This window comes from Corylus avellana, chromosome ca3 (assembly GCF_901000735.1).
Source record: "Corylus avellana chromosome ca3, CavTom2PMs-1.0".
In the NCBI taxonomy this organism is placed as follows: domain Eukaryota; kingdom Viridiplantae; phylum Streptophyta; class Magnoliopsida; order Fagales; family Betulaceae; genus Corylus; species Corylus avellana.
The window spans coordinates 5696109-5719612 of record NC_081543.1 but is presented as its reverse complement, the minus strand read 5'-3'; the positions used below and the strand labels follow the sequence as shown (position 1 = coordinate 5719612).

General features: G+C 36.1%; 1 protein-coding gene across 1 annotated transcript; it reads right to left on the bottom strand.

The window, feature by feature from the left end:
- Positions 1-1748: 1748 nt before the first annotated feature.
- Positions 1749-19565, bottom strand: LOC132173995 (probable receptor-like protein kinase At5g61350). The gene is given in 20 exon segments (XM_059585712.1): positions 1749-3425; positions 3545-4480; positions 6722-6763; positions 7271-7339; positions 7419-7498; positions 8418-8493; positions 9260-9329; positions 9438-9487; positions 11804-11840; positions 11964-12025; positions 12136-12174; positions 13064-13241; positions 13872-13932; positions 14020-14213; positions 14342-14403; positions 15064-15150; positions 15247-15331; positions 15459-15541; positions 18887-18988; positions 19374-19565. Coding segments are annotated over 20 exon segments (4053 nt in total). The 5' UTR covers positions 19437-19565.
- Between the last annotated feature and the right edge of the window lie 3939 nt (positions 19566-23504).

Here is a 23504-nt window from a genome sequence, read left to right as displayed (position 1 = left end):
GGTACAACTAAAAACTAAAAAAATTAGTTTTAGAGTCTTAAACAAATAACAAAAAATAAATAATTTTTCTTAAAAAATTATATATTTCGAAAATAAATGGAGTATATATGTGTATTTTTATGTAAATTGTCACATAACCATGGTGTCGGTAGACAAAATAAAAATGTAAGACATATGTGAGTCATGTGACCTTAAACAATGTGACTTGTGGGCTTGATAAATAAAATATCAATCAAGATTAGTTGGGGAGAACAAATCAAATCCATCCTCATAATAAGAAAATTTCTATCATTTTCTAAATTTGTCCTATCCCATTGGCCACCACAAGCTTCAGCTTCTTTGGTGCCCAGTCAATTGAATGGATTTATGCTCAAAATGACACAAAAGAAAACCAAATACGTGAAGAGATTTTTTTGATTCGGTCTATTAAAACATGTGATTCTTAGGTGTGGTTTTTTTTTTTTAAAAAAAAAAATCGTATGAGAAATATGTAATCCAAAGACATATGTTAACTTAATATACCGAATTAGAAGAAAACTTTGTCAGAGTGCTTAAATGGATTTCTTTTACAATTCTTTTTCAATTTTGCAATAATGGTTAACCATGTCACGTTTGACGTTACCACAAAAAATAATTAATTCAGTTACCTCAAACTAATTTGATCCTGCCATAATTCTCAAGATATTGAGAGCGTTAAACTTTGAGATATGTTACCCATCATTCTTTCAACAATTTTTTTTTGTAAATCCAATGAATTCACCTTTAGATTGGTAGACTCATATGGGTTCCACACAAATTCAATAGTAAATTTACCTATTCACTATACAAAGATGGGTGAAAGATAATTGAGAAAATTTTATCATTTCTCAAGAAGCTTTTCGTGTTTTCACGTGAAAATGTAAGATAGAAGAGGAAGTGGGAAGAAACACAGAGAAATGTACGAAAAGAGAGAAACTTATGGGCCTTTGGGCTACTATAGGGGATACTACTACTGAGCTTAGTGGGCCGTCCAAGTGTATTATTTGTTCTCTCATTAGGAGTTAAAAGGGCTGGCACTTGGCTCAAAGCCCAATTAGGGTGCACTTACTTTTTGAGGTGTAAAGCCCATCCACATTCGAAGAGCATTGCTCTTGTTCAACTCTAGCAGTCCAAAAAAAAAAAACTCTAGCAGCCCATCAAGGTTCCTGCTCCCCATCTCTAACATAGATGCAAACTTTGACAAATTGATTCATAGGAAGCTCACACAAACTAATCTCTAAAAGCTTCTTAAAAAAGCATCTAAGATGCATGTGTTATTAAAAAAACACGTGATTTTTACGTACTAAAGACACATGTTACTTTTATATACGGATTTGTAGAAAATTTATGGCAAGAACTCATCAAATGCCTAAGAAGAAAACTCTCCTTTCATTAGCTAAGAGCATGCAATGGCCAAGAGCAACCTTAATTTTACAAGTTTATGAGTTATCCAGGGTCTGACTAAACTTTTTCTTTTTTAAATTTATTAAATAGAATGCATATGGTTCAATATATATAATTGATGTATGTGAATCCAACATAAATCCTTGCAAGCTAGACAAGATAGTTGAAGACTGAAGTATCATAACAAAAATCATCAATGAAATGTAAAACATCCAAAAAGAGGCTTGGGGAAGACATGAGATTCTGCAAAACACGATGTAATCACAATTCACAACCAAATACACAACAGAAAATTAGACTAACCCTTTGCTCCACTCAGATAGATATCAAGAGTTTTATCTTCCCTGGAAATTTCCAATCTGAGAAAATAAAGGAGAAGCAGCTGTTACTTCAGAATCATCACTAACACTAACAGCAGGGTCTGCTGGAGCAGCGTTGTTGCTGGGGTTATCCAAAGCAACGAGCCTTGTAATATTATCTTCTGGAGGATCAATCTGTGAGGCTGTCTCCTGAAGCTGCAGGGCATATTCTAAGTGCCATAGAACATCTCCCATGCCAGGCCTATCAACACCATATTCTTTAAGGCATTTCTCTGCACCTTCGACGTACTTCTTGAGGGATTCAGAGTTGATGCTGCTGGCAACATGAGGGTCAATTATCTTCTCAAGCATGCCCTTCCTATGACACTGCATTGCCCATTCAGCCAGGCTGACCTGCTCCCTTGGCAGCGACGGATTTATAACAGGCCTTGCGCATAATACCTCGAAAAGGACGACACCGAATGAGTAAACATCAGATTTCTCAGTGAGTTGTTGCCTCCTGAAGTACTCAGGATCAAGGTAACCGAAGCTACCCTTCACGGCTGTGCTTACATGGGTTTGATCCAATGTTGGTGCGGCTTTTGACAATCCGAAATCGGAAACTTTGGCGATGAAATTTTCATCAAGGAGAATGTTTGTGGTCTTTACATCACGGTGTATTATTCCTAGTGCTGCACCAGTGTGAAGATAATGCAGCCCACGAGCAGCACCAATGCAAATCTCAAGCCGTTGTTTCCATGACAGAGGAGGGAGGTTCGAGCCGTAGAGGTGGTCACGAAGCGGTCCGTTAGCCATGTACTCATACACGAGGATCATCTCCGATTGCTCGTCGCAAAATCCAATTAAAGAAACAAGGTGGCGATGCCGGAGCTTGGAGAGCATGTTGATTTCTGTCCGGAATTCATTAATCCCCTGCTCAGAACCTGGATTTCCTCGTTTTATAGCAACCTGGGTTCCATCTTCCAGTGTCCCAATATACACTTTTCCAAACCCTCCGACACCAATCACTGCCTTTTCATCAAAATTTTGTGTAGCATTCTGTAGTTCATAAATGGTGAAGAATCTGCCTAGACCCTGCGTTGCAAAGTGATTAGAGAAACCACTCTTGCTCTTCCGGGAACTAAATAGGCTAGACCTCCTAGAGCTGCTCTTGCTGGATAAGAAACTAGTGTGACTGGCATGGAGTGGGAGAAGCCACGAGGAGAAGCTTTTTTTCTTCTCCCATCCCTCCGGTCTCTTCTGCCACCGGACGAAAACCGTCGCCAGCAATAACATCGCTGTCACCGCCATTGCCAAGCCGACAGCTGACAAAATCTTCATTGCCCTTGAAGCTGAACTTGATCCCTTGTACGATCCATCAGCGTTAAACAAACCGTCGAAGCTGTCCGCCTCGTTGCTCATCTTCATGACCTCCAATCCATTAAGAATTGCATCCGTATTGCCTGCCTGCTGGCTTTCAGCTGTGCCAGCCTGAACCAAGATGGAACCGTTTGTGATTGCAGAAGCATTGAGCACAAAATCTTTGTAATAAGCAGTGGAAAGTGCATCGGTGAGGGCCGAGAGATCAAGAACTGACACCCCCATCATCTCATTGATATACACATTGAAGTACATACTGTTGAGGGCCTTGCTCACAATATCACAGAAATGCAATCTGATCAAATAGGAGTAACCAGGATCCACCTGTAAGAATTTAATCACCCACATGACATGTTTGTATTAATGACTGAGAGAAACCGATTCTAGTGTCTACTAAATAATTGAAAATTATAGAACATTATGTAAGAGTTATTTTACACCACCTTGAGTCTCCAAGTGAGGTTGAGATTGGGCCGCAATGTCACCGGATCTTGTATATGCACTGCCGTTGCATAAACTGAATTCGGAGCAGTAAATGGAGTTGCCCCACCTTCCGGGTATTTTATGGTTTTGGGGGAGACGGATGCAATTCTAGACCCTTGCGGGAACATATTATACGGGCTGTCGGGCTCCCATGTCCTTGACAATGTATCATTTGCAGGAATTATGGTCGGGCCTCCAACATTTAACCGATAAGAAACTTGGAGAGCAGATTTAGACAACCCAATGAAATTTCCAACAGGGGAAACTGCTGTTGCTGTGTCAGGGATCAGAGAGTCAGGAGCAGAGACAACCTCAATAGCATTGATGAATGCAATAGATTTCTTCTTGGGTTTAAATTGGAGGGAGAATCTATTGGAAACATTAACCAAGTATTCCTTAAAAACCAATGAAGCATTGTCCGTGACAGAGAACTGGTGCAAGAGAACAATGTTGTCGGCGTAGACAGAGAAAACAGCATCTGTTAGATTGTACGAGGGGTGAGCAAGTGGGTAAAAGTAAAGGCGAATCCAATGCCGGCCTGATTGGGAAATGAAGAATGTGTATGTGGAATCTCCAGGAAATATCTTTGCAGTGCGAAACAGAGGCAATGAGGAAGGGGGTATGGAGGAAGAGGCGTTGATGGAAATAGAATCGACTGAAGCCTGTACATCTTCGTCGGTTTGCAGGAGAGAAGTGGCGTCGTGATCGGATTTGAAGGACCGGCCGTCGTCGAGCCGGGTCGGTTGGGTTGATCCACAATCAATGAGATAGTTGTCAGCTGGTGTGAATGAGGCTGATTTTGAAGAAGAATCATTGCCTTTGGCTGAAGCAAAGCTTGTGAGGTGGGATAGGAAGAAGAAGATGAAGAGAAGGGAAAGGGAGTCTCCTCCCATTACCTTTTGCAAAGGTAATTGTCAATGGTGGTGGTGTAGACAAAATGGGATGGTTTTTGCCAAAAGCAACTACATGATGGAAGGGAAGGACGACATGGATGAAGATTTGGGAGAAAAGTGGACGTGGGTTTCAGAGGAATTTACAGAAATGGCAGTAGTGGTTAGAGAAACAGCAAGAACAGAGAAGCAAGATAAAGGAGGAGGTTGTTGGGGGGGAGGGGAAAAACGTGCAGAGATGAATGTTGGGAGTTTTTGATGATGATGATTGATGATGAGGAAGACTTGGTAAAAGAAATGGTGAAGGGATCGCGAGCCATGCGTTGGACCCTCAAAAGGAAAAGCCACTATGATGATTCTTCTTCTAACTACCAACTAACTTAGAAGCCCATATACCACGTGCCAACCAATACCTTTAAATTTTATCTTATTCTGCCAACCATTTTGTCTTATTTTGGTTTTGGCAACTGCCCAATGCCTATGATTTTTATTTATTTATTGAGTAATCTTCTATACCACATTTTTATTTCACTAACTATTCTATAATACTAGCTTACTAGTTTCAACCAACTCGTTTTTTGTTTTTTTAGTGAGAACTAATCCAATAGTTAGTTGTAACTATCACGTCAACATTGTCAAATAAAAATGTAGTTTTTAGCATTGTTCTTTTATATATATATATATATATATATATATATATATATTATTTTATTTTATTTTATTTTATGTCGAGAAACCCCTTTAAGGCATGGCCCTTCGAACCCACCCCACCCCTACAGAGTAAACCAAAAAGTGACTTGAAAATAAGTATATGCTTTTTCTTTTGGGGTATATAAGATGTCTCACTCGCAGACGCGTGCAGTTCACGCGCCACCCTCTCAGGTGCTGCACCTCCAATGCTTCGCCTTATCGACCTCCGTCTCCACCTCTGGTGCACCTCCGTCATTCGATGCATCTTGTGTCTAGTTTGGTCTGGGTTTTGTTTTTTGTTGTTTTTTGTTGTGTCTCTGTACTGATAGGCTTTGAATCGTTCTCCATCTGTGTTTTTGTTTTTGTTTTTGTTGTGACTATCCTTCCGGTGTGTTGCTACGGTTCTCTTGGGTGCATCATTTATGGTGCATCTGTACAAACCATCTTAATTGGTGGTCAATTTTCTTGGTCTTCGTACCAAGAAAGCATAGGCCCGCGTCATTTATTTGATGCATTACCTCTTTTTTTTTTTTTTTTTTTCTGTTTACTCATTCTGATGGAATCGTTTTGGGGCTTATTGTTGGATTGCCCAATCCTTTGTTATTGTTAGTTGTTCTCTTGTTTTATCTATTAAAAAAAATAATAATAATAAAAAAAAAAGATCAAAAAATAAGATTGCAGTCCTCGAAATTCTCTATCCAAATTTCGTGGGGTCCCTTAAAATTTTTTTTTTGTCTAAATTTCATGAAATTCGAAAAGAAAATGAGAGGGGAGGACGCAGAGCCCGGATGCCTTGGGTAGGTGAACCCTGCACCCTAGGCTGTCTAGGGCACCCAGCCCCAAATCCCCCTTTCTTATTCCCTTCCCAAATTTCAGGAAATCCACATCCCACAAAGTAGGGCAACTACGAAAATTCTGGCACAATTTTTGAGCCAATGTCATTTATTTGCTTTCTTATTTGGCCAATAATCTCAAATTGGCCAAAAGGCAATGCAGGCCATGTGTGAATCTCCTAAAGTCAGCTAATCAACTTGCCCACTAAAACGATCTGAAAATAATAATGATAACAAATAAAGCAAAGCAAATCGATAATGATGTTAAATATTGGATTCAAAACAAAGTGATTTTGATCAAGGCTAACCAAAAAGAGATCTGGCTTAACAAAAGGGTCAACAGGGAAAGATGGTCAAAGGGCTTTTTCGGTCAATATCACTAATTTTAGAACCAACAATATATGGAAGCGTTCATCAAGAGTTATGTCGACTAATATTCATGACATATTGCTCAATCGAACCAGTTTATATTTTCTTCTTCCTGAAAACTTACAGACGAAAGAAATTCAGTAGATTAATTGGACAGTGCTAAAAGAATGCAGAAAACTTGTATAATTACTATTATAGACCTGAGTTTATCCCTCTGTTACAATGAATAGGAGAGATCCACAATCTTTACTATGTGGACCAAAGAATATTGAATTGCTTGAATACGAGTTTAGTATTATGTTAATCAATCACAAATATGAAGCACTGCATTGTATCACAACTTTCCTCACCGCACTCGACCTTCTAAACGGAGATATATCAGACTGCGCATAATCCTCTGCAAGGAAAATTTATAACAAATGGTGATAAAAAAAAATAAAAAATGTATGAATATTACAAGTTACCAAAAATGACAAGTTTTTATTTTCAAACCCCACCCCCCCCCCCCCCCCTCTCTTCATTGTAGTAAGAGGCACTCCCATGAAAATATTTATGCACTAATTTATCCCATTTGAAAGGTTCCCCACAATAGAAACCATGTTGTGTGGACAATTGCCATATTCTTGGTTTTCTATTCACTCTGATCTATCAATCTGTTTGCAAGTGTCAGGTGCCAAAGCATAGAAAATTACTTTTAAGAGAGAAGTTCTGGTGTACGACCATTGGGAAAATCTTTTGTGCAGGCCATGCACCAAGGCATGTTTCTCCCCTATCTGAACTTTCTTCCCTCCCAAAGTAAAGGATAATAAAAATCAATGGCTATATATATATATATATATATATATATATCAGCATAGGGATATCTGCTATTCAATTTCTCGACAGGTAAAAAAAGGTTCCATACCTCTCCTGTATCTCTTATGCGCAGGAGCTCCAATCTTTCATGAGGCCTCCGATTTGATAGGGTAGCAAGCTGTTGCTAAGCATACGTTAGGACAAGTACAAGAAAGATAATTAAGCCCCACATATTTTATGCTAATACATGATCGTACCCAGAAACTGAAGCGCTCAGGATCTTTTGTTGCAGGCATCATTGCTTCAATGTTTAGGAGTTTCTCAAGTCTTCTTGGATCTGCAATATTAATTGTGTTATCAACTGGAAGAATACAATGCAAAGATGCAACACAAGATAAGATAGGTAAAACTATCTGAATGTGCAATGGCAGATTATATGCAAGGTAACAGGGGCTTACAGGCTCCATTGGCAGTATCTAAAAGGGGAAACCACACTTAACTCTTCCCCAAAACTTTAAAAAGTTGAAAAGTCTCCCACAAACTACTTAACCCTTTCACTGATTCCCCCTCTGTTAAGATTGTGTTAAAATCGATGGAAAATGGGTCACGTGCAATACATGTGCCATGAAATGTCCTTTATATCCTTTATCAAATGTGTGAAAATACAATTATTCTATTAGATTATTTAAAAAAAAAAAAAAAAAAAAAAAAAACCCTTCCCTGTCCATGGAAACCCACGACCAGACCGTGGGTCTCTCTATGGCCATGGAGCCGTGGGTTTCCTCCGACGATGCTTTTTTTTTAAAAAAAAATTAATCTAATGCAAGGGTATTATTGTCATTTTGAGTTAGGTGTATTGCATGTGACCTATTTTTTGTTGGATTTAACATGAGATCCTAATAGAAGGGGGGCAACTGAAAGGGTTAGATAGTTTGGGAGGTCAATTGCCATTTTCTAAAGTTTGGGAAGGCATTACAAATTAGGTGGTAGTTTAAAGAGGATACGTATAACTTCCTAATCAGAAATTAATTAATAAATCATTTTATTTATATGATATTGTTAGGCTCCATCATGAACCCCTTTGAATTCTCTAATGCAATTATATATATATATATAGCTCCTGGGGGTTCACTACTGATTTAATTAGCTTTCCAAAAAACTCTTAGTTGGGATTATGGCAATACTGATCCAATTGAAGCAGCAAACAAAACATGTGAGGGTCTGACACGGTATCCTCCCTTCTCTTAGAGTTTTACCTTGCCGTGCTGCTTCTTTTGCCCTCCTTAGCCATGACTGAGCATCTTCTGCTGCATTATTTGTCACCGCCTCTAACTGTAAGCATATAAACATAAATCCATGAAGTATATCTTCTTCTGATGATGCATGCTATACACTTGACTCTCAGAAGTTGAGTACAGAATTTAGTACCAGCTAAAACGTTTAAAACTTCACACCTGATTCATTAAGGAAATTAAATACACAGAGTGAACCCCAAGTTGGTTCATTAGTTCACATATTATTTAGATTCTTTACCCAGTCAACTTTCACACATTGTCATTAAGCTGTTATAGGCTACCAATTGCAGCTTAAGTTGAAGCATTGAAATTGCAAATGAAGTATCAGTGCACCCAGAAAATGTCTGCATGCATCTATAAGAAACCCATAATCAAATACACCAGAGGATTCTTAATGCCCAGGATCATGTTTAATAGAAGACTACCATGTAACATAAAGTACCACCTTCTTACAGTCTTTTACTGTTCCTACTACTTCATGCTTCTTGTTGTCCTTTCAAAATTATTAGTATTTGTTTTTTTGTTTTCTCCTTTTTTCTATGAGTGTGTTTGGTTCAAGCCATATGCAATAGGGCGTATTTTAAAAAACGTAACATTTTAAAGGCTAAACTACAATTTTACTAAACACTTAACTACATTTTAAAATTCATGTTTTTCATAAACTACATTTGAAATTACTATTTTTTCAAGCCACACGTTTTGAAGCCACTACACCAAACAGGCACTGGGAGAGAAAGGGAGGGGGGGGGTGTTGGTGACAATCAGAGACGCAATAATGGGAAGCCAACTTGCAGTAACCTTACCTCTGCTCTTTCTTTTGTTCCTTTTGGTGGACATATATCCTGCACCCATTCAACCTCCCCAACACGATAACTGCGTGAGAGTTAAATCCTCAAATCATGAAGTCTAACTTAAAAACACACAGAAAAATGTTGATGATATGAATAGCCAGTGTATAACAAATTTATGAAGATAACTCACCCATCTTGATCCCAAGATCGGATTATGCGGCATCTCCGTTGACTTTCAGTCTGCAAATAAGAATTGGATATACTTTATTGAACATCCAAACTGGCTATAAGAAAAGGAACTATAAAGACGACAACCCCTCATATATGGACATATACACGCGTCTCACATGTGCTGACACAGAATGAGTCATATAAAGAGCATGTTTCTTCCTTCATTAAATGTTTGGATCCTACCTTAATGATCAAGATAATTCGAAAAATTTAGACAACTACTGAACCAACAACCTTCAGGACAAAAGTATCACAAATTCATTTAACTCAATTATTGCATGGTAGTAACGGTAATTTATTTACTTGTACATCTCTAACAAGGTTAACTCGTCAAATAATTCAACAGGAGACACTCATAATCAAATTACACTGAAGGGAGTTGTGGTTTTGTTTGCAGGAAATTCTCTCATAGCAGGTCTTTCAGAGCTTTTGTAGTTACGAGGGTTGGTTTTAATGATGGGAAAAGTTAGGAAACATGGTGGTTTTAAGGGTTAGCTTCAACAATGAATGGTTAAATATCATTAGTCTCAGTCAAGAAAGACTAGGTTTACGAGGCTGTTCTGGGTTTTGAACAGTTCTGCGAGAACAGAAACCAGATTGCTTCTAGGTGTTTCTGATGCTTGTTTATGGTGAGATGAGTTAGCTTCTCACATATGCTCTTGTGATGAAAATTTCAAATACATTGGGGCTGGATATGATTCACACAGTGCAGAAAATTAATTAAAATAAGAAGAGATTCTAGGCTTCACACGTAGATTTTCCCAAGCCCTTGGCTTATTTGGCATCACATCTTGACATAATGTTGTGTCACACAATTTTTAGAAAGAATTTATGCTAAAAAGTTATCAAAATTTGTTTGCTTTCCATTCATTGAATTGAATACATTACAAAATATATAGAAAGTAAGAAAATCTAAGCACTAATTTAGAAAGTTCTGAAATCTGAGTCATAAAGTACAGAACTCAATAACACAACTTGACCCAAATTAGGCAAAATATTTAAAGGATAGAAGTACCCCTAACTTCTAAAATTAAAGAAAAGTAACACAAAATTAGAAAATTAAGGTTCCAACTACACCCTGCATCAAATATAGACCATTAGGAGTCTAACTAACGCTTAGGATTTGTTCGCTTGTTGGCGAATGGAAGATCGCTCATGGAGTGTGGTTATGTGGAAGATGATTCCTTTATGTCTTATGTGGTGCTTATGGAGTGAAAGAAATGCAAGATGTTTTAAGAATTCCAGAAGGACTTTAGAGGAGCTCACACACTTTTTTTTCTTTACACTATTCACTTGGACGGCTGCTTGGCTAGCTCCACTAGTGATTAGATTTTTTGAGTTTCTTATTCTTTTCTCACCTACTAATTAGGCACTCTCTTTTTATATTTCCTGTGTAATAGGGTTGCACCCCTTTGCGCTTTTGATTTATACAATATTACTTATCAAAAAAAACTAACGCACTACAGTGAGAATTTCCTGGAAAATCAACTTTACATGTTTCAACTATATCATGAAAGGTATCAATGTCTGGGATGAGGCACATCTTTGAATTTGACTATAAGGTTTTTAGCATATGCATGGCATGAGGCTAACCACGTGTCAGTAACCAACTTATACATTGCAAGAAGCCTCCAATATACAAGAAATAGAACTATGTTCCTTCATGTTGGTAGGTTATATATATTGCTATGGAGACGATATCAATTTTCTTGTAAAGGAAATTCCAATTCTAGCATGAGTTTTAAAGAATCAGTTCTGGAATTTCTCCCAAATAACAGAGTGCCTTATGTCACAATTCCAATGGCTAATCAAGTGCTTAACTGGCTATCTTAAAAGAATGGGGACACTTCACTTAACCTCCCTAAATTGTCGCCACTCTTGCACTCCCCTAAACTTAAAAAAACTCTCAATTTAGTGTATCCATCTTTCAATTTTTTTCAATTTCACCCCTCCATTAGGATTTTCCGTTAAATCCTGTCAAAATTCCCAAAATACCCCTATATATATATAACATTGATACACTAAATTGAGATTTTTTGAAATTTAAGGGGGTAATTGCAAAAGTGATGGAAGTTTAGGGGGGTTAAGTAAAGTTTCCACTAAAAGAAATGTAATTAGTCCAACCAAAAGCTTCATATGCAAGAAAATGCCTCACCAAAGTTCTAGCAAGCAATTGCCTTTTCTGGTCATAAAAGCAAACAGACTAAAAAGTTTCAAAAATATACAAGCAGAAAAAACAAGACATTTTCAAGCGAGAAAAAATTTGCATTGAACCAAGTTCAGAAAAATGCAAAAGTATGAATGTAAGGAAGCAAACACATTCACCTCTAAATAGAAACGTCCGTCAGGAAGTGGCTCACACCTACATTATAAACAATAATTACTTGATTTTGAAAATGGTACATAAATAGTAAGGTTCAGACGAAAACAAGTGAATGATACACAGGCTAGCAAGTGTAAAGGGGAAAGAGGATCAAACACCTACTCAGTAATCTCTACTTCACAAGCAAAATCAGCTATGGAACCTGTTGTAGAATCAATGATAACCTACATGATTCATAGACAAACCACACCCAGTAACAGTGAGGAATTTTTGGTCAACCTGATATACCTTAAGAAGGAAAAGAGAAAGAAAAGGACCAGTGACAATAATCTACCATTCCCATCCGACGGTTTCCTTCCATTATCCTCCTCACCTGTTATTCAAGGAGATAAACTGAGCATCAGGGTTCCTTTTTTTCTTTTCCAAATTAAAAATTAAAAAATAAGAATAAAAAGAAGAAGAAGAAAACAATTGAAAAATGATTCAGAATTTGAGGACATAAAATAAAGATGGCTTATTTCTATTATGACCCATATCTTCCCATGTATTTATCTTACTTGACCTTTGCCAGTAACTTACAATAAGGCAACAAAACCAACAAAAGACTATTCTATTGCATGCTTAAACATTTTGGCAGAGACAATGCCATGTGCTTTTGCTCAGCTATAGCTGATAAATTTTCATTGTTGTTCCTATGAAGATTTCCAAATGTTGCTATCTATGCTATTAGATGAGGCTATATAATCCCTGATGCTAATAAAACACTTGACTTGATATGAAAAAATAAAATACCACAGAGCCTGAAAGATATTCATATAGTGTAGAAGTTCATAATGTCTATTCAGACAGACCAACATAAGAGACAGCAGTGAACTAAACTTTGATCAAAGAAACATGTTTCATATAGAGAATCAAGTGACCAGCCCAACTCCCAAAAAAATCTCATGGAGCTCAAGTTAACACCTATTGAAGATGAGTGGTATTTCCTGCTCAATAAGAGCCCTATAAATATTGAACCAATACTAAAAGAGGAGAAACTCTCCTAAGCCACCATCTCCACAATCCATTTGCTTAACCCACCCACTCTATGACAACTGCTAGCCCTTAAATAACAAAACTACTGAATACCAGATCAGTGAACACTTATTAAACTTATCTATTTGATAGAAGGGTTATCAAAAAAGTTATGTTGTGTACAGAGGTAGTTCATCATAATATATGAAAACAGGATAAGAAGATTAGCAATCAGTTGACTGACTCACCATAAGCCTGTACCGGGGTTCAAATATGTGAAGCGGGAACTTTTGACATGGTATGACGACATCCATGACAAAAAGTGGCAACAAATCAACGCCAAGGTTTATCAAACTGTCATGCTCTGACTTCCTTTCAGCATATTCCTCAGGGAAGTTCTTTTGTATAATGTTGTTAAGCGTCACACTGGTAAAAGGCCAAATGAGGTTGTATATTGCAGAAATATAAAACAGAACAATCTTAAATATTTCCTGAAAACTTTACAAAGGTTACAAGAGCAACTCCAGAAAGAAGAATTCATTTTCCATTCTCACTAACTTTACTGTAGGCTTAGCGTTGACATGCATGGTAAAGAGGACAACTTAAAGGGCCCCACCAAAAATATTTTCTTCTTAAAAGCTTATTACAATATAAATATTTTAGACACATTTGCATAAAAACTCAAAACTACTTCAAGATTGAGTTGATTTGCTTTTCAAAATTGATTCAAAACCAAATAGAAATAATTTCTTGGTTTGTTAAATAGCCTCCTAATGTGTCAAATTTAAATGAAATTCTCTTTTTTTGCATTCTATTCTTGTCCCAACCAAAGCAAAATCCTGGTTCCCCCCACTGATGGTTATCGTCATGCATAATTCATGGTATTGGGAAACTGTATCTCCTAGGTTGAACCAATGGCTACTCCTGGACCAGCTAATGTGCTCAGTTCATACCAAAAAGGTAGTTGAAAAGCATTATCAAGAGCATTATCAAACTGTTGTATGTGTGTGAGTGTGTTGACACGAGCATTTCAATTATCATTGCACATAAACTCACCTGATTGCACATGTTCTGGGACTAATAAAAAGTACGGATCGGCACAATGGGCATTTATTACCTAACAGTTTCAATACAAAGGTTAGAAGAAAATAAAGTAATATACAATTATGACGGAAAATAGAATCAGCAGCAGCAAGGTGCTCACCACGATCCATGGACTGAAATAGACATGAATGGCAAAAAGAATGCCCACAAGGAGTTGTAATGGGTTCATATAATAACTTCAGGCATACTGTACAATCAAAGTCATCAGTCCGTTCTGGTCTCCCATGATTTCTGCTCCCAATTAAACTGGTTGATGTCCTCTCCAAATTCTGGAGAGAAGCATGAAGAGGATTGCTACATATTACAAGAAACAAACACGAGCCATTCACAGTGCAGAAACTGAATAGCAATATTATCATCATAATATCCAGAAATTTAATGATTAAATAACACACACACACACGCATATATATGTATATTACCTAAAAGGATCAATATGCAGACCCGAAAGAATAACATCCCGCGCAATCTCATACTTCTCCAACTGCAGATCCAAAATAAGGTTAATGACAATATGAAAGATATAGTATACATTTGGCAAACATTTATCGAGAGGAAAAGAAAGACATTAGGATACATTAAGGTTTTATCATCTTATCCTGGATATAAGCATAAAACAAAAGTTGTAAGTAAAAAAAAAAAAAAAAAATGTAGAAAAACGCATGCTCGGGACCAGTTTGAGTGTTAAAAGTGTAACAATTCCAGTGATTGATTGTCATTCTACTCTATGTAAAGTAATATCTAGTGCTTTCTATTTAAGTGCAGTCATCAGATACTGATCATGATCAAACCATCTAACATTCCCATCAATTGGTTCTTTATTCAAGCATTCGTAGTTGCTTCCGTTGATCCAATTGATCACCCATGGCTATTTGTGTTTTTAACCGTTTTTATTTCCTATAATTCTTACTTCTTTCTACATTTTACATATATGTATAAAGAAAAATAAATATTCAAAGGCCGCATGCCTAGTGGCTTACACATCAACACAAGGTGGTGAAATGTTCTGTCCGTCATCTTCACCATTTAAAGCATGCATGTGCACGAAGTGAGTGAGGGTGGGACCCACCCCCTGGTTACATCAAAAGAAAGTAAAAGGCAATAAATAAATAAATAAAAATAAAAGATGGAAACCTATTCTTACCAGTATGAGAGCACTGGCCTTTAGAATGTATGATTTTACTGAATTACTTCGGAGATTATTCAGCTTCTCAGCATCCTTTAAAGCAAGCTGAATTTACAATTCGATACTTGTTAGAATGTATGCAAAGGTTACTAAATAAAAAATAGAATTTCCTTTTTATGCATATAAAGAACAAAGACATACCTCAGCATGTGTTGTAGGATCCAGCCCATTCAATGGTCTATATTCAGAAGCTGATGGAGCTCTGTGTTTAAGGAATTGGCTAATCCTAATTGAACAAAGACGTCGTTGCAACAAATTAATTATAGTTAATGAAAACTACTGGTCCAGAAGATGGCTGAAAAGGGCATGCAAACACGAACATATCACTAATCTAGCCTTTACATAACACTTACCTGATATAAGCAGCGCTTCGGTTGCCAAGGATAACAGGATCACCTGGTTTAATGCTATTGGCTCTTGAGTAACAATTGATTGCCTGAGAAGAAATTAGGACAGAAATTTAAGGAGAACAATATAAAGGACAGAAATAAGTTTTTCCTTATAAAAGAGTCACAGGAAAAGTCATATGTACTACATATCGAAACAACAATAGTTCACTAATAGACTAAGGAATAAGTAATTCAATTCATTCACATCTAGATCATAAATGTTTGAAATCCATATGCAATGAGACAGTGGTTTTGCTATCTATTTCCGGCATCATATCCATAGTTAGCACATTTGTCATAGTCAAAAAATCCAACTCCGTATCAAGGTCATGGTCAATAGTCACTATCATCAATATTTGTTGCTATCATAAAAAACTTCACTATCATCAATAAGAATGCCCTTAGGATAAGTCTCTGATTCAAAGAGTTTTTTGAGCAGTCCTCTATTAAATATTATTTCTTCTTATGCAAGAAACTAGCATGCTAAAAGTCACAAAAGAGTGGCATCAATGAATGATTGAAAACCCTAAAGCAAGATATGCTATCCAAATTAACACCCTTATGTGACCTTAAGCATCCAATGCACCAGATTAACGTCCAGAAAATGGGTGGAAAACCAGGTAGTAGATATTTCTCCACTGACATAAATGCTATGGCCAAGAAACTCAAGCCCCATGCCATCTATGTTAGGAATTCACAACCATAAGTTTCTGCACTTAAAAGGCATATTATTGGAAACATGTGCATCTATAGTGCATTGCCCTGTCCTTAGTACAGCGTTTCTTCAAACTCAACCTAGAGTTCCCTTTTTAAAAAATATTTTAGACGGCTATCCCTGTGGTGGAAGATTCTGAACAGCACACTGAACCACTTCTCCTTCTCTATGCCCACTCTGAAGCTACACATCAGCTGATTGTTCAGCCGACCCTCACTTCTCCAAGAATTTACTATACATGGTACATCAAACTTACGAGAATTTCCATATATTATTTACAAAAGAAGCAGAATATTTGCATGTCTTCATCAAGCAAATGTAACCTGTTTTATTGAGTAAAAGGCAATCATTTGTGACCAAAAACATATAATTTTTTTTAGAAAGGCATAAAATAAGAAAAGAAAACCTAAGATTTTAATGTAGTTTGATATTTTCCAATATGATCCAGACCCAAGAGCCACTGCTAATACTAATATTCCCAATTGCTTTCCAAACTATCATGATATTTCCTGATTCAGTTCTAAACTCCCAAGAGGTAACCAATTCCTCACACACACCCCCACACACAATTCACAATTTTAAAATTTCTGCTACTGAAAATGAACACTAGCTAGAGTTTCAAAACATGAATTGGAGGCTGGAAAATTCGTATGTTGGCAGAAGACAAACTTGCCGAAATGTTGATGAATGCGTCTAGAGAAACTAGATATGCAAGAATTGTTACTAAGATGAAAGCACATTTTACATAGAATTACCTCCTTAGGGGTAAACACAATTATAAAAAATAAAATAAATAAAAATAAAATAAAAAGAAAAAGAGGGAAACTTCACTTATAGCACCCCTTAAGTTGTCACCCCTTTTGCAATGCCCCCCTAAAGTTCAAAACCTCTTAATTTAGTGTATCAAACTTTTAATTTTTTTCAATGTCCCCCCTTCCTTAGGATTTTGCAAAGATTGAGGCATGAGTATTTTTGCAAATACCGTTAAATTCGGACTAACACCTTAATCTTTGCAATTTTTTTTTTTTTTCATAAAATAAATGGGGGTATTTTGGGAAACATTAATGGAGGGGTGAGAATCGCAAACAATTGAAAGATTGATACATTAAGTTGAGAGAAATTGAACTTTAGGGGGGACATTGCAAAAGTGATAACAATTCAAGGGAGTTAAGAGAAGTTTTCCCTAAAAAAAAATGTCTCTTTGTTTCTATTCCTACTCTAAGAATCTCACATCAGCATATCCTTACCATGACACCACATTGAAGGAATTAGCATTAATAAAACCTTGGTCATCTATAGAAACCGCACGATAAAAATGTACCATAATAGCACTGTTGTGTCATCGAAGAATTAAAAGTCAAGTAATAAAGAAAGTACCTCATCAGAACAAAATCACCATAACTAAACAAGTTCGTTAAAAAAAATTTATGGTTAATTGCATAATCCCAGCAAAAGAAAACAGCAATTCTAAAAGAAAAACAAAAATGGACTTCTTTCCCAAATTAGCAAGACTCAATTCCTCATATAGCTCATCTCTTACTTGCACAAGAAAACCATTGTACAAGAACTGCAATTGTTGTAACATAGGTGATTAAAGGGTGGAAATGGTCACAAGATCTACACTTACAGAGAGAAAAGTTGTCATAGGTAGAAAGAGCTAACTAGAACAGTGTTCCAAACATGGTGGACAATCAATTCATTTGTTGCAAACGGTGATTGAATGATACAATATAAGATGAATTTTTTTTTGTGCCAATCACAGCTTTAAATCGTATCCTTATGACAGATAACCTGATCATGGGTAAGCATTTTGTTGTTAGTTGGAGTCATATGTACAGGACAGATGGAAACAGCCAGTCATTTGGTTTTCAAAATCTTTGACATTGCAAAACTTTTGTAGATTATGTTTTTTTCCCTATTTAGGTCCCTTGGGTATCACCATGCTCTTTGATTGACAGTTGTCTAGATGGCAGGGTCAAAGTGGAAGCAGGAGTCAGGTGGCTCAGAGAGTGATTACTTTGTATCTAATGTTGTGATAACCCAAAAAGTTAGTCTCGCATTGATAAGATGAATTGTTTACATAGAGTTGATAGATTATAAAAGAGTTCATGGTGCGAAATCCCACATTGGTTCCTTACTAAGTGAGATTAGACTTTATAAGTGACTATAGGAAGCCCCAATTACAATTTGATTTATCCTTTTAGAGTGACGCGCACATATGACTAGTGCTTTCCCTAACTCATTCCAAATGGTAATTGAGCAAATTAGTAACACTATGTGGCATTGAGGCACTGCTTGACTGAAGAGGAGTTCACAGATACCAATTCCCACATTGGTTGCTTATTAGGTGAGATTGAGCTTTATAAGTAATTTTAGAGAGCTCAAATTGTAACTTACTAGTCATTCTTTTGGAGCGATAGCGCAGTGGCTAGCGCTTTTCCTGGGTCGTTACAAATTTGAAGCATTCGAACTTCCTAGAGAAATTGCATTGACCCGAAAATAATTTCTGCTGACCAAAAATTTTCATTCTCTCCGAACACGCCGAAAATGAGGAAAAAGGTCCCAAAAACTTCTTTCTTTTTTTTCTTTTTTATCTAAACAAGTGACGCCAAACTAGTAACAATAGTGAAGGACAAGCAAACTAAATTAGATAGACTAGTTTAAATTAAACCAGTACCTCTTCAAAACGTTTGTCTCGAAACGCTTGGTTTCCATTCTGAACGAGACCAAAAACATGACTAAATGTGTCCCATTGCACCGATCCCTGTCCTTCATTCGCCTGCAATTCAATTGATGTTTACTTCTCCAAATTCCCAACAAAGCATTAAATTCACAACAGAACCATTTCAGTAACTATTTTTGCTTTCATAAAATTGGGCACAGCTCAGGCCGTTTCTCGTTATCTCACCTCCTATACAGTGAAGAATTCAACTTTTTTTGCCACAATTTTCCTCAGCAATCAAACATTACAAAAAAAGAAAAAAAGAAAAAACAGAGGAAACTAAAAACGAATTTAATTAATCCAAACAGTTGCGATTGGCTCAAAAACAAAGATATAAAGATTCAACAACTTAATTCGACGCCTTCGGCTTTTCCTGCAGTTTCAATCAGCAACCAAACATGTAGAAAGAAAAGAAACCAAGAATTGGACGGGAAAGCTCTACCCAAATGTAGTCCTCCACGTCGATCTCGTCGGTTGTGAAAGAAGAAGCTTCCTCGCCAGACATTGAGGATTAATCACACACTCTCTCTCACACACAAAGCCCTGAGAAAATCAACGCCAGAAAATGGGATTGAGAAAGGAAGAAGAATGCGAGCCTCGTGTTCGTCTGTCTGTCCCTCGTCGCATACACGGACTAAATTCCACTACGTGTTCTCTCTCCCTACGCGCGACTCTTATTACACAGCGTGTGCGCGTGTGTGGTTGGGTTGCGCGCGTGATGATACTTCTAGTTGGGACTTGGGAGTCCTCTGCTTTAAGTTTAACTTAGATTTCCCCTTCCTTTTCTTTCGCATTCATAAAATTAAAACTTGAAAAAAAAAAAAAAAATTACTTACTTTCCTTCACTTTCATTAGTCATTACATTTGTAATTCTAATTATTTTTGAAATTTTAAAAAGTTTTAATTTAGTGTATTCATTTTTCAATCTTTTTTTCTTTGCAAAAATACCTAAGCGGAAATCTTTGAAACTAATTTTTTTAAAAAAAATAAAAACAGTGATATTTTAAAATTTCTGATAAGATTTAATGAAAAATCCTAACATAAGAATAAAATTGAAAAAGATTGAAAAATGATTACACTAAATTGAGACTTTAATAAGTTTTACATATTTTGCTCATATTCTCTTATAAATTTAATAAATTAACCATTAGATTTAATAAGTTCTCCACAAATTTAATGATTAATTTGTAAAATGAGATTGACCAAATATGAAGAAAATATTAATATTTTTCTTTTGTAAATACTGTTAAATACTGACCAACATCTAAATTTTTGCAATTTTTTTCTTTTTTCTTCTCAAAAGAATGAGGGTTATTTTGGAAATTTTGACACATCTTGGGTGAGGTAAAATTGAAAGATTGATAGATTAAATTGAAGGTTTTTAAAATTTAAGAAATAATTGTAAAAATTGATTACAATTTAGGAAAGTTAAGTGATTTTTTTTTTTTTTAAATACTAGTTAAATGTGAGGCTATGGGAATCTTTTAACCCGGAAGAAGCTGCAACAACGCTCCTATGTCGCGCGTGCAAACACGAATCAGTTGCTTATGCTCTTCTGTGTTTTTTTCTTTTTTTAGAAATTTATGCTCCTCTGTTATTGGGTCAAATGAAAGGTAACAAGGAAGCTTCATTGGCTGACACAGACAGGCTCGTAAATCCCTTTCCTTTGTCTTCTAATCGATGGAAAATAGATACGTAATTCACGCATGTGAAAAAAAAGTAATGTTATGTGTTTTTTTAGTATTTTTTTAATTGTGATGTGGCTTTTAAAATTATTGTTGAATTTGAAATTATCATTATTGATTTTTAATTTATTGATAATTTTAAAAGTCACATCATAATCGAGGAGACACAAGAGGAACACTAGAAGAATATCTAGCATTTTTCTGTGAAAAATCTCATACTTAATAAGTAGGTTGTGTCACCTTCCTCTGCAGTACATGTCCGTACAAGAAGGAGAAGAATAATTTAATCTAGTGACTTTCACTTCATAAGATGTAAAGTCCACAGACTCTCTCACATTAACTCTGTCCAAAATGCCGACAATTTAAGCAATTAAATGTTGTGAATTTTTTTTTTGTGGTTGTCATGGATGAGTTTTTTTCCTTTTTTTTTTTTTTTTTTTCCTTGGCCATAAATGAATTCAACTATGCAGATGACAATATCCTTAACTACAGTACAGTTGCTGTTGTTGTGTTGGCTTTCGATTTGCCATGTGTGGGTTGTATTATAGTATCAATTGAATTTAACATCTAGTGGGCAGTTTTGACTTTACGACTAAAAGTTTGAGAATGAGTTGGAGGCCTTGAAGAAAAATATGGAAGAAACCCATCTAGATTCTCTTGGAAACGGCAACCGGCGAAGTCGAGAGAGAAGCACCACTGTAGAAGCAGATCTAGGCAAATGTCATGTACCTCTAAGACACCCAATTTTGTAGACAAAATCCCGTTGCTGGGATTTAAAGTTGGTATATATATATATATATATATATATATATATTTTGAGGAAACTTAAACTACTACGTTTATTTAAAAAAAAAAATTCTTAAATTTCAAAAACCTCTCAATTTTACTTTCGAACTTTCAATTTGATGTAATCTACATCTTTCGTCCGTTTTTTTACATTCAAAGTGATGAAATAACATTTATACTCCTGAAACTTTTATAAAATTTAAAATTTAGTCTTAATTTTAAATTGATATTTAAAAAAAATAAAAATAAAAATAAATAAAAATAAACTTGAAGGGTAATTTGGTATTTTTAGTGATTTTCATTAGGGTTTAACAGCAAATACTGATGAATGGTCAATTGCATCAAATTGAAAGTTCGGGAGGTAAAATTGAGAGTTTTTAAAATTTGAAGAATCTTCTCAAAATACGTGGTAGTTCAAGAGTGGGTTCTAAGTGAAGTTATCCAAAAAATTTAAATAATATAGAATTATCTACATTATTAGATACATCAACTTTAAATCATGATTATTTATTTAAAGCGGATCGGCTAGCATGATCCTATTCCTAGTATAAGAGGTTATAAAATGTGATTGAAGTGAGGAGAGGAATAAGGGAACAACGGCAATTTTGGGTGGGGGCGAATGGTTTATATTGGAGGGTAAAGCCAGGTTCAAGAGGTAACATCCATACATTAGAAGACAGGATTATTATACAATCTTTAGCTATGGTGGGCAGGGAAATGGCCAAAAGATTTCCCAACTTAAGCCTGTCTTTGTCTTTTGTGTATGCCTTTCGGCCCTGGTGTTGGGCCAATGTGTCCATTCGGCAACCAGCTTGTTTTGAAAATCATACAAACAAAAAATCACATGATGAGGTAGCCCTACCCCAACCAAAAGAATTTTGTCCATTGATTAAGTTTTTTAAACAAAAATTTACCTTAATATGCAAATTTTCATATGATTTTTGTTTTTCCTTGTAATTCTAATTCGGTCCATTTAATTAAACAAATCAGACCCATCAATCTTATTCCATGTTAATTTCGTGTTGGTTCGTATCAAAACTGGTGGTAAAATAAATTGGTTTTGAGAATGAATAGAATGGATTTGTATTCAAGTACATTGAAAATAAGGCATTCCTAGCGTCTTGAAGCATTTGAGGCACTCAACCTCTTTTTACAGAGTAAATTGATTACCAAATGTCCAAAAATGTCCAAATTGAATGAACAATACGTCTCTTGGGCCTTGTTTATAAAGACCATTACAACTAGCAACAGAAACCATCCAGTTGGGCTCACTAACCACAACTAGCAGAACTCATGGATCCTACCAACTATGATATGGATAGACCTATTACAACCCAAGGGCCGGAGGGTCGCCAACCTAATATACCACATTACAGCTGCAAAGAAAGCAAAAGATGTAGCAAGTTTAGAAGGAGATGAAGTTTTTTTTAAAAAAATTGAATAAGGAAAGGGTTACAGAGAATTTTCATTCCCACTCTTAATCCGAAAGGAATAAGAAGTGAGTAATCCTAAAAATGAAAATGAGGTGGTCTCCCCAACAACAGACCCAAAACAAACTAAAATAATACAAAAATAATACAAAATGTATAAAATAGGTCAAATAAGTGACTCGGTCCTCTCAATGAACCGTTCAAGGCGGTTACAGAAGTAAAAGGGGCATAGATTAATGCAAACCTATATGAACCCCTACTAAGAACTAGCAACAGTCACTGTAAAGAGGCTGAAGCCAGATGAGCACTGTACTAGTCCATTGTAGGGATTGCAATAAAGAGATGAATCAACATAAATTCAGTTACAAAAGTCTTTACTAAAAGATCAAAACACCTAAAAGCTGGGAGACAGCAACCCACAAAATAAACAAGCAGCAAGAAACACAAAAAACTGCAAATCACAAGAAAATTTAAAATACATGGAAACTAAAGAAAATAGTAAAAAGCCCACTGAGCAGTGGCTTGACCAGAGAACGGGGCGGATGGAGGCGGACAGAGGAGCATCTGGTAGCAACTCAAATGAAGGCTAGTAGAGCATGACATGCACGTGTTGGCGCGTGAGCACCACGCGGTGGCCCGTGGTGGCTGGAACAAGGCAGGGATGGCGTCAAT